The sequence below is a fragment of the Myotis myotis genome, unplaced genomic scaffold, assembly GCF_014108235.1.
Source record: "Myotis myotis isolate mMyoMyo1 unplaced genomic scaffold, mMyoMyo1.p scaffold_m19_p_11, whole genome shotgun sequence".
Taxonomy (NCBI): Eukaryota; Metazoa; Chordata; class Mammalia; order Chiroptera; family Vespertilionidae; genus Myotis; species Myotis myotis.
The window spans coordinates 13853438-13864198 of NW_023416315.1; the positions used below are offsets into that span (position 1 = coordinate 13853438).

Sequence of the window (10761 nt, forward strand, 5' to 3'; positions counted from 1 at the left end):
ATTTTTGCCAACGGTGATTTTTCTGGGAGGTGCAGTCTTCATCCCCCCCCCCCCCCACTTGTCCCCGAAGGTCGTGACTGAGAGCTCCCTTTTGTTCTAAGTAGAGAACCTGGTAAAGATGAGGCAGTGTTTCCACATGCCCATCCTTTTATCAAAGTTTCAAAATATAACAGTGTATTACATTCATAATTCCAAGCTGCGTTAAGCTCCAGCGTTCTTGGAGGAGAAGCCCAGAGTCCTCTGGGTGTTAGGTGGCACCAAGCTCTGCGGAGACTGCAGTGGGGGTGGCGCTCCTGCGGGGTGGCCGCACCATCCTGCTCATGAGCCCTCAGGAAAGGACAGCACAGTGAGTGCAGCAGCTGGAGGTGATCAGGTGTAAGTGCATGGACCTGTCACACTGTGCAGGTCGAGGCATGGCTCCTCTGTACCGGTCAGAGCCCCCGAATAGGTAGCTTTGTGTGGACGCCATGGTGAGTTTGAGTCTGTGCTCTAGAAACAAGAAAAGCCATTGGACAGATTTCACTAAACTTCTTTAGCACTGGTCACATGGCAGAACTAACAGGTGTCCTTACCTATTCAGAATGGGGCACTTTGGCATGAGAGGTGTTTCAGGAAAGAGATCTCCCCAGAATCTGAGAACAGAGGTTGGTCCAAGGGAAGGCCTCTGAGGCATCAGGCCACGTACAGAGGAAGAACCCAAAGTTCCCAGTGACTGAAAATAAATAAGAATTATGAAGGTTGTGTTGGGAGTCACTTAATGAGTCAAAGGCAGAAGCCTCATGGTTTCATAGCTACCGGCAGGTAAGGAAGTCGCAAAGTCCAGATGTCGATGTTTTCTTGGTCGTGTGTGTTTGCCCTGTTATGCATGTCTTGTTTGTTAAGAAAATCTCGTCACTCTCCAGAGAACCAGGACCAGATAACATGAGGAGCCCCTCTTCCTTTCCTCTTGTGAACCATTTCATCAATAGGCTTCTTTGACTTAAGGATTTCCTTGGAAACATGTGGGTACTATCAAATAGCCATCTTTCCAGGAACACTCAGCGGATATACCCCAGTGTTAGGCTGCACGCAGTGCACACAGCTAGGTTGAAATATTTTTGGAAATTAGTTAGAAAAGTGAGGACCTAAGGGAGGGCCAGGGGCAGCTGGCACTCTCCTTGGAGCTCCCATCTGCAGCCTCGTGGGTCTTCCTGTGAGGGCTTCACCGCTCCCTGTGGGCTTGTAGGTACTGAGTTGATTGTGTCCTGGTCTTCCCCGAGTAAGGCCATTCAGTGTGAAACCCAATTGTTCCTCTTGGCACTTGAGGCCAAATGTGAGGTTTTGTGTCCTGACCTGGGATCGGTTGTTTACTGGCTGGAGAGGAGAGGCCCCGTCCTCGGGCACTGCAGCGCTGGGGCAACACTGTACTCCAGGTCCTGCTCAGACCCAGAGCTAGTTTGGGCAGGGACCCCAAGTTCATGAACTAGTGGTTCCGGGCTGAGTAGGCCAAACTGTGGTTTTGAGCGCCGGGAGAGATGCCCCAGCTGCAGGCCAACAAGTCTTCCCCAGGTTGCCTTCCCCATGGTATGGTCATTGACCCAAGAAGATGGGTCAGTGCAGTTGGCAGCTCATTGAAGGGGGAGTGGGGAGGGCAGTGCCTTGAGACAAGTGGGAGTTGTGCCACAGTCAGATCCACAGCACCTTTCAGAACAGCACAAGCTAATACAGAATAGAAGTAAGTATGGTAAAAACCAAAAATGGGATTTAGCTTATCCTGTTTTGTTTTTAAAACATGTGTATTTGATCAGCAGAGCAATAGTAGTTGCTGCCTTTATATATTATTATCACACTAGAGGCCTTGTGCACGAAATTTGTGCACTGCGCGCTGGGGGTGGGGGTGGTCCCTCAGCCTAGCCTGCACCCTCTCCAATCTGGGACCCATCGGGGGATGTCTGACTGCTGGTTTAGGCCCGATCTCTAGCAGATCGGGCCTAAACCGGCAGTTGGACATCCCTCTCACAATCCGGGACTGCTGGCTCCCAACCTCTTGCCTGCCTGCCTGATTGCCCCCTAACCACTCCCCTGCCAGCCCGATCGCCCCCAACTGCCCTCTCCTGCTGATCATCTTGTGGCTGTGGGCGCTGCCATCTTTGAGTGCGGGGCAGTCAATTAGCATATTCCCTTCTTATTGGCTGTGGGTGCCGCCATCTTTGCGACGGTGTGAGGGTCAATTAGCATATTCCCTCCTTATTGGCTGTGGGCACCGCCATCTTTGAGTGCGGGGCAGTCAATTAGCATATTCCCTTCTTATTGGCTGTGGGTGCCGCCATCTTTGCGACGGTGTGAGGGTCAATTAGTATATTCCCTCTTTATTAGATAAGATTATTAAACTCATAGTCCTGAGATGGTGTGTGTGTGCATGAACCTGGTGGAAGTGGGAACAGGTGGCCCCCTCTACACAGGTGTGCTAGGGGCAGACAGTGGCCACCGAGGCAGCCAGCTCTCCTTGCCCTCCTCGGAGGGCTGCACAGGGATCAGGTTCCTCCCAGCCCCAGGCACAGGGCAAGAGGGGCTTCTTAGGTTCTAGGTCAGTGATGGCAAACCTTTTGAACTTGGTGTGTCAGCATTTTGAAAAACCCTAACTTAACTCTGGTGCCGTGTCACATATAGAAATTTTTTGATATTTGCAACCATAGTAAAACAAAGATTTATATTGTTGACATTTATTTTATATATTTAAATGCCATTAAACAAAGAAAAATCAACCAAAAAAATGAGTTCGTGTCTCACCTCTGACACGCGTGTCATAGGTTCGCCATCACTGTGCTAGGTGTTCCTTTGGTTGAGTCAGAAATGAATGACATGATGAGATGTTGAAAATAGCCCCCTTAGTTACTAAGACATGAAGGTCTTTGCTTCAGGAGAGTGGCAGCAGCCAGGGGCCAGGTTAGCCTGCTGGTTGAGTGCAGGCTCCGGAAGCAGAGAGACCTCGCCCGGATTGAGTCCTCCTCCTACCACTCGAGGCTGAGCAGTGTTCTGGCCAGCCCTCCGCACAGCTTGTGGTGCCAGGACATGTCTGTTTACTTCCAGTAAAATAAGGACAGTGCACAGCCCTTTCGTCTTCCAGCAAAGGAGGTGCAAGATTACTTCTGGGGCTTTTTTGAACTTTTTGAAAGGGAGAAAAAATTTGGAGTTGAGGTCTTTTAAGGAGGCTTTTTGGTTTGATTGAGATCCTTAAAAAAATGTAGGTCTCTGTACAAGGAGGAGAACTTGGGGCCAGTCTCTGGAGTGCTTAGCCTGTCATCTGTTGTGTTTTAGGCCTTTGAGCTGGCGACCGGAGATTATTTGTTTGAACCGCATTCTGGAGAGGACTATTCCAGAGACGAAGGTGAGTATTGCTGCCTGCTGGTACCGTAGTGTGGGGCTCCTGCCCGCGGGTCCTGAAATTCTGGAGAGTATTATATCTTGTTCTGAAATAGAACCATGTGTTGGTGTTTGAACACCAAGTTCAGATGATTTTCTTTTTGAGCTTGAAGCCCCTTCAGTGACAGGGAATGGGCAGAGCCTCCTGGAGCGCCTTCCCTCCTGCTGCCCACAGGCCCCCCCCCACCCCCCCGCCCCAGCCGGCCGGGAGAGGACAGGCTGCACAGAGCCGGGGCCTCTGTGTTCCTTTTGTCCACTGATCCGCTACTTGTTTTCCTCTCCTGTTGGGGAGCTGAGCTGAAACCCAGGGAATTCGAGCTTGAACCCCATCTGTGAACCTGGCCCTCTCTATGCTGAGTTGCTTGTGATGCTGGGTGGCCTGGGATGTGCTGGTATTCATGACCGTTAATGCTCCAGATGGTGCTGAGGCCTGCCAGTCCCAGAGCCTCTGCATGGCTGTGCTGCAAACATTGTTGATTTGAATGTTTCTGAGTTTTTACTAATTTGTTTTCTCCCTCTTTTACCCCCTCCTTCCCTCTGTCCCGCCCGTTCCCATCCCTTTTTTCTCTCCTTTGTAGACCACATAGCCCATATCATAGAACTGCTATGCAGTATCCCAGGGCACTTTGCTCTATCTGGAAAATACTCTCGGGAATTCTTCAATCGCAGAGGTAGTACCTCTTCTTTTTGGAAAGCGCCACGATGCAGACAGAAACGGAATAGCAGCTACTGGTTTCAGCATTCATGGTGACAGGCGTTTCTCCTAAATTTATAAAGCAGCCGGCAGAACCCGGTGCTGGTGTCAAAGCTGGGAGGGAAATCACGTGGCCCAGTGCTGGTCACCTGTGCACCAGCTCCTCCGAGGTGTCCTGGGCCCGGTGCCTGCATCCAGCCACACGGCGGAGCCAGTGCTTTTGTTGCTCTGGCCGCTCGGTTTCTGTCTGCACAGGCGGTGGCCGTGTCTGCATGCAGCGTGTGATTAAACTGTCGTGTGTTTCTGTTTTGCTGGTAATGTTTCCCAATGCAGATCACATAGCATTGATCATTGAACTGCTCGGGAAAATCCCTCGAAAATTCGCTATGTTGGGGAAATATTCCAAGGAATTTTCACCAGAAAAGGTAACAGTACTATGCAACACTAATTTCAGCATAATCCTCTCCCTAAAGGAGAAATTATGCTTTTGCATTTGGGCATTGGAGAAAAACCTGGACTTTCACAACTGGGGAATTCTACTGAAGGAAGCTCCCAAGAAATAAACATGAATGAACCATCTGATACCTGTGGAATAAGAATTTTGTAAGAGACAACCTTCCTAAAATCTTTTATCTCCTCCACACCTCCTCTCTCCTGCTCTGAGTACCAATCTGTGTATTAAAGTATTTATAAGAGGAGTGAAGTGATCGTTAGAAACCAGCTAACCTTACCTTTACATTTTCTGTGCTGTTCATGGAGCTGGAGTGACCTGCACCGGAGCAGCGGCAGCCCAGAGCCTTGCCTTGTGAACGCCCACTGCTGTCCTCTGGGACCTGTCGGCGGTTCATGCAGTGGGCAGGCCTGTGACACCCATTGAGCTCCATTCCTGCAAACCCGCCCCTGTTCCCCCATTGCCGGATCTCACCCTGTATTATAAGTGATTTTATTTTAATATTATTGTTCTTATTGATCCTTCCTTGGCATGACCTGTTTCTTTGCCCTGTATAGTCAGTCCCCTTATTAATGATCAGTTTTCAAAAACTCCAGGGAATTATTTTTAAAGAGTCCCTCCCCAGTGCTATAGTCTTTTGTGTGAATATAATTCTCTTAATTCATGATTTTTCAGCTTAATTTTTTTATTGTTGTTAGAACCTTTAAAATTGGTATGAGCAGGACATGGAGTTATAGAAATTCCTGAAAATCTCAGATACTCTCTGCCCCCTGCCCTAACCTGATTTGTTGCACCAATTTGACATTTTATTTTCCTATGAGATAAAGGAATTCTTAGAGTAGTTACCCCCCCCCCTTTTATTGTTGTTAATTCTCATCCAAGGATATTTTCTCATTGTTTTTTAGAGAGAGTGGAAGGGAAGGGGAAAAACATTGATGTGAGAGAGGCACATCGATTGGTTGCCTCCTGCAAGTGCCCTGATCAGGGCCAGGGATTGGAGATTGAGCCTGCAACCAAGGTACATGTCCTTGACTGGAATTGAACCCAGGACCCTTCAGTCCACAGGCTGACAGACGCTCTATCCACTGAGCCAAACCAGCTAGGCTAGAGTAGTTATCTTTTATTATACACTTGATGTTCAGCTCACCAGCCTTGTTTTGTCCTGTAGGTTTTATTTCCCTGTTAAATATACGGGAAAACCAAGAACTAACCATGGGAAGGTGTTTATGTGTTCCACTTCCTGGAGCACATTGACCACAACCGAGCTTTTCTGGGACCACCCAGTGGGCAGCCTGTGACATGTGAAACCAGATGCAGTTATTTTTTTACTACCTTTTTACGGCTTATCACAGGAAAAAGAATTGCCAGGGAAAACGATTTACCAGACAACCTGTATTAATTTTGGTTCTGAGATTCTGGTCTTCAAGTCTGGGTCACAGGAGTGAGATGGAAAGTTCCCCTGCCCCACCAGCAGGCTCACACCCAGGACCCTGAGCAGCCTGAGGCCATCTGTGCTCGGGGTGGTGCTGCCCTGAGGCGCCCCGCCCGGCAGGCTCTGCAGCAGGCCCAAATGTCCTCCAGGCACCGCACTGGAGAAGACCAGGCAGCAGCAGCTGAGGGCCTGCACCCTCCTCACCTGTGAGGGTTGCCTTCAGAGGGCAGGCTGATGAGTGCTGCCTAGTGAACTGATGTCAGATGGTGGTGGGTTTCAGCTCAGAGCTCCCTGTTCTGGGGCCCTTCGTGCTGGAAGCTGGCTTTCTGGTTGGCCTTTGCATCAGCACCCCGGCACCTGGGTGCTCCTGGTCTGTGCCCTTCCCTGCCTGTGCACAGGCCAGTGTAAGTTCTCCATTGTCCCGGCTGTGCTTAGGGCTTGCATACACGGTTCTTTTTGAGGCGCTTGTTTCAAGGTGACCTGTGGAGTCGAATGCACTTAGCATTCTTGGTGTAAAAACTCATGCTTGTCCCAGGATTTGCCTTCGTAGTCCCCGTATGTGGTGTAAAAACTCATAATTCTGGAATATTATAATTTTATGGACAGAATAACATATTTCCCTTCACAAATCACTTAATATTTAAGAGACATAATGGAAGTACTTCACTTTTTTCCCTAAAAAGTAACCTGATAACCTGGGACTGGCAGATACAGTCCCAGTCCCAAAGCCTGCACTCCGGGGGAGCGCTCCCGCAGGCCTTTCCTGGCAGCTTTCTGCGGCTCTGTCGGGGCTGCCCTGGGCTGGTGAGGGCGGCCGGTCAGGGCTCCCATCCAGAAAGTAGCCTGGCTGGTGTTCTGTTTGCACACACAGTGTGTGAGAGCTGGTGACGAGGAAGGGAGAAAGGCTTCAAAAGTGAAGACCATCACCATGAGGTGTCATTATGTCCGTACTTGCAAAATTTGTTTCAGCAAAACATATCTTGGTATATTTTCTTCAGAGAAAAAATTGTCAGGGCAAAAAAATTCTTTAACTTATGTGGGAGCCACTTATGTTCTTACTTTATTTTTATAGTGAGTGGTGGCAGTGCAGGTGCTGTTTCTTGTGTTTTATATGCGGGGCTGGAGCTGGTAAGGGGACTGGAGGCCCTGACTCCTCCGATGAGCCTGGATTTATCGTTTCTGCCCGGGGCAGATCTCCAAGTTTGGGAGCTGAGGGTTTGTTTTTAACCTTCGTCAGCTGGTTATCAGACAGCATTTCTTATTGTTGAGTTAAATGCAAGAATGTGTACATACAGTCCTAGGGCCTGGGCGAGTTTATTTCATGTTTTTGTTGTAGTTTTTTGGCATCATGTATTCTTTCACCTAGCCACATAATCCACATGTTCTTTTTAGAGGCAGTTCAGTACTTTGTTATATTGCATTGTTCTTCTGTCTTCATTGCCTAGGATTATTCTGCATATTCTTCATTGTTTAGGATTATTCTGCATATTTTCCTGTTACAGGCCATATATTTGCACATACAGTTTTTTATGTGCGATTTACCTGGTCAAAGTATGTTAGATATTTTAGACTGGGGATATTTTTATCAGTTTGTGATACTAGTTAGGTCTGAATAGTTTTCACAGCCTTTCAGCACTGAATTGTTATGCAGACTTTAAGTCACCTTTGGGGTAATCCATATTTTCACTAAAGAGTGCACATTCATGCCTTTTGATGGATTTTTGTTTGTGTAAAAACTGGCATCCTCGGGACTACATGTCTCGGTTGTTCTGGGCAGACAGTGCCTCTGGGTAGTTTCATTCATTTCCAAGCCTGGAAAGTATTTCTTCCAAGTCAGAATAGATGAGTGTAAATAGAGTCCATCCTCCCCCCCTCGCCCCCCCCCCCCCCCGCTCCCAAACAGCTTGTAATAGCCTGTTATGTGTGAGCTTTCTCCCCTTGCTTGGATGAGATCAGTAGTCACTATAAAATCAATAGAGCTGCATTATAGAAAATACAGGAAAAAAACAATCTTATTACAACACTGATGTGTGGGGGGGCACCTGTTATATCTTTTTTTAAATTTTCTGTTCCCATAGTCCCTTTTTTTTAAAAAACATATTTTATTGATTTTTTACAGAGAGGAAGGGAGAGGGAGAGGGAGTTAGAATCAATGAGAAAGAAGCATCGATCAGCTGCCTCCTGCACACCCCCCACTGGAAATGTGCCTGCAACCAAGGTACATGCCCTTAACTGGAATTGAACCTGGGACCTTTTAGTCCGCAGGCCGACGCTCCATCCACTGAGCCAAACTGGTTAGGGCCACGTGTTATATCTTTATGAGCACTTTGAAGATAACTCTTGTGATCAATGTATAGAACATAGTTTTCACATTCATTCTTTTACTACCAAACATTTTACCATATAATTCCATGTTATTAAGTAGTATTAAATAATATTCATTCAACAAACCACGGTTGTTGTTTTTAAACACCATTCTCCTATTACTGAACATTTGAAATACGGCAAGTATATGTACTTTTGCAATATGCATATTTAGGAGGTATGTGTGTGTGGGGTGGGGGGAGGGGAGGGTGCCAGGGTTTATTTTCTTAGGCTGGTCCCTAAAACTGGAATTTTGGTTTAAAGGAGATGAACATTCATGATTGCTCAGACTTTGAGGGTGGCTTCCCCTGAATCAATAGACCTGCCCTGCAGACTGGAGGCTCCACTCCATCCCCAGTCCTCATAAGGGAGCCAGAAGCTGTAAGAAGAACGTGTGGATAGATACATTTTTTAAAATATATTTTTATTGATTTGAGAGAGGAAGGGAGAGGGAGAGAGATAGAAACATCAGGGATGAGAGCGAATCATTGATGGGCTACCTCCTGCACACCCCCCACTGGGGATTGAGCCTGCAACCCCGGCATGTGCCCCGAGCGGGAATCAAACTGTGACCTCCTGGTTCATAGGTCAACGCTCAACCACTGAGCCACACCAGCTGTGCTAGATGTTTTTATTCAGAATTCTGTGCACATCGTGGTTACAACTCTGTAGACATAGCAGCTCATAACAGTGTACATTGAAAGAGTATAGACTAGAAGAAAAGGTCCCTGTGGGTGGGATTACAGTCACTTCTGTGTTTATAGTTTTTTGAGATGTTCTTTTATTTTCTTTACGATTAATGAAAAAGGAAGAGTGTTTCTAAATTGAGCTGAATAAGTGGGTGAAATAGACGAAGCCTTCTAAGACCTCTGTAAGCACAAAACTGGATGTCTGTTAATGCATATCATGAGAAAATTCACCATGTTGGTTAAACTGTGAAAGGGGAGAAATCGTCCCTGGCATGAGGTGTGCCTATAGGGTGCCCACAGGACTCTGGCTTGCCGTGGGCCTGAGAGGGTGTGGGGTGGAGTGCAGCTTGTCTGTGTGCTCAGATGGGCGCCCACGGAGGCCTCTCTGTGGGCAGGGGTGGGGTATCCTGTGAAGATTTCTAACAGGTGGAGAAAACAAGTTAATCATAATGTAAGCTTTCTGAGGGCAGTTTGGCGTAAAGGTAACTTTTTCTCCTATTATGAAAAAGGCGTTTACAATTACTGCCCGTTTACTAGCTTTTTAGTCATTCTGTTATGTCCACGGGGCTGCTTGGGTTTATACTGCAGCCAGCACAGTTTGAAAAGAATAACTTCAAGGTTTATAAATGTATGCCCTGATATCTTAGATTTTACAACAAGTGTGTAGAAAGGAATGGTATCTGATACAGGTTGGCATCTAGAGCTGTGCTGCCCTGTAGAGGAGCCACAAGCTACTTACATTTAAACACATTAAAGCTGGAATTCCTTAGCCACACTGACCATATTTCAAGTGCTCAGAAGCCATAGCCAGCCTGCAGCTGTCCCCTGGAGTGCAGATGAAGTGCATCGTAGGCTACCATCACAGGGTGTTCTCAAATCGCACTGTTCTAAAGGAAGAGATGCCTTTTTCTTTTGCGTGGTAACATGTAAAATAGTGGCCCAAAGTGTTTAAATAGTATGTATCTTAAAGCTTTTTCTAAGCAAATTTGCAAGTTGCAAAAAATACCAAATGGCAATGGGAGTGCCTCCATCAGTTTTGCAAATGGAAACCTCTTAGATGCACTCACCAGGCCCTCCTCATGTAAAGAAACCTAGAATCGATGTGAACGAACTAGTCCCTGTTAAATTAATGCCTGTTTACATTGGCCAAGCTTACTTGTAGATGACACACTCATGTACATTTAAGGATTATTCTTGAGGAGAAAAGCTGGCCTTCTTTGTTGTTTCATAGTGTTAAGCAGGTAGGTATCTGCTTCATTGAAAAGAACCTGCCTAGAACAACAGTAGGAAATGCACACTTGGGGCTTTCTTGACGTGTCTGTTCTCCCTGCAGGAGAGCTGCGGCACATCACCAAGCTGAAGCCCTGGAGCCTCCTTGATGTACTTGTGGAAAAGTATGGGTGTCCCCATGGAGATGCTGCACAGTTTACAGGTTTCCTGATTCCGATGTTAGAAATGGTTCCAGAAAAACAAGCCTCTGCTGGCGAATGCCTTCCGCATCCTTGGCTGAATTCTTAGCAGATTTTACAAATACGGTAGTATTCTGAGCTAGCAAATGTTTTCCAGTACATTGGATCTAAACGGTGACTCTCATTCTTTTTAACATGATTACAAGTGAGCTGGCTTCATCCTCCGACCTTTATTTTGCTTTCAGGAACTGTTGTTTGACATTTTGCTTTATGCAATATGATCCTGGGGAAGGGCAGTCTCTATCTTCAGCTTAGTAGCT

General features: G+C 47.0%; 1 protein-coding gene across 1 annotated transcript in view; it reads left to right on the plus strand.

Annotated features, from left to right (window-relative positions):
- Positions 1–10550, plus strand: part of SRPK2 (SRSF protein kinase 2) — a 239748-nt gene extending 229198 nt beyond the window's left edge. Inside the window, 5 exon segments of the mRNA XM_036327570.1 lie at positions 3298–3367; positions 3981–4073; positions 4430–4521; position 6191; positions 10366–10550. Coding sequence (XP_036183463.1) covers positions 3298–3367; positions 3981–4073; positions 4430–4521; position 6191; positions 10366–10550 — 441 coding nt within the window.
- The last annotated feature ends 211 nt before the right edge of the window (positions 10551–10761 follow it).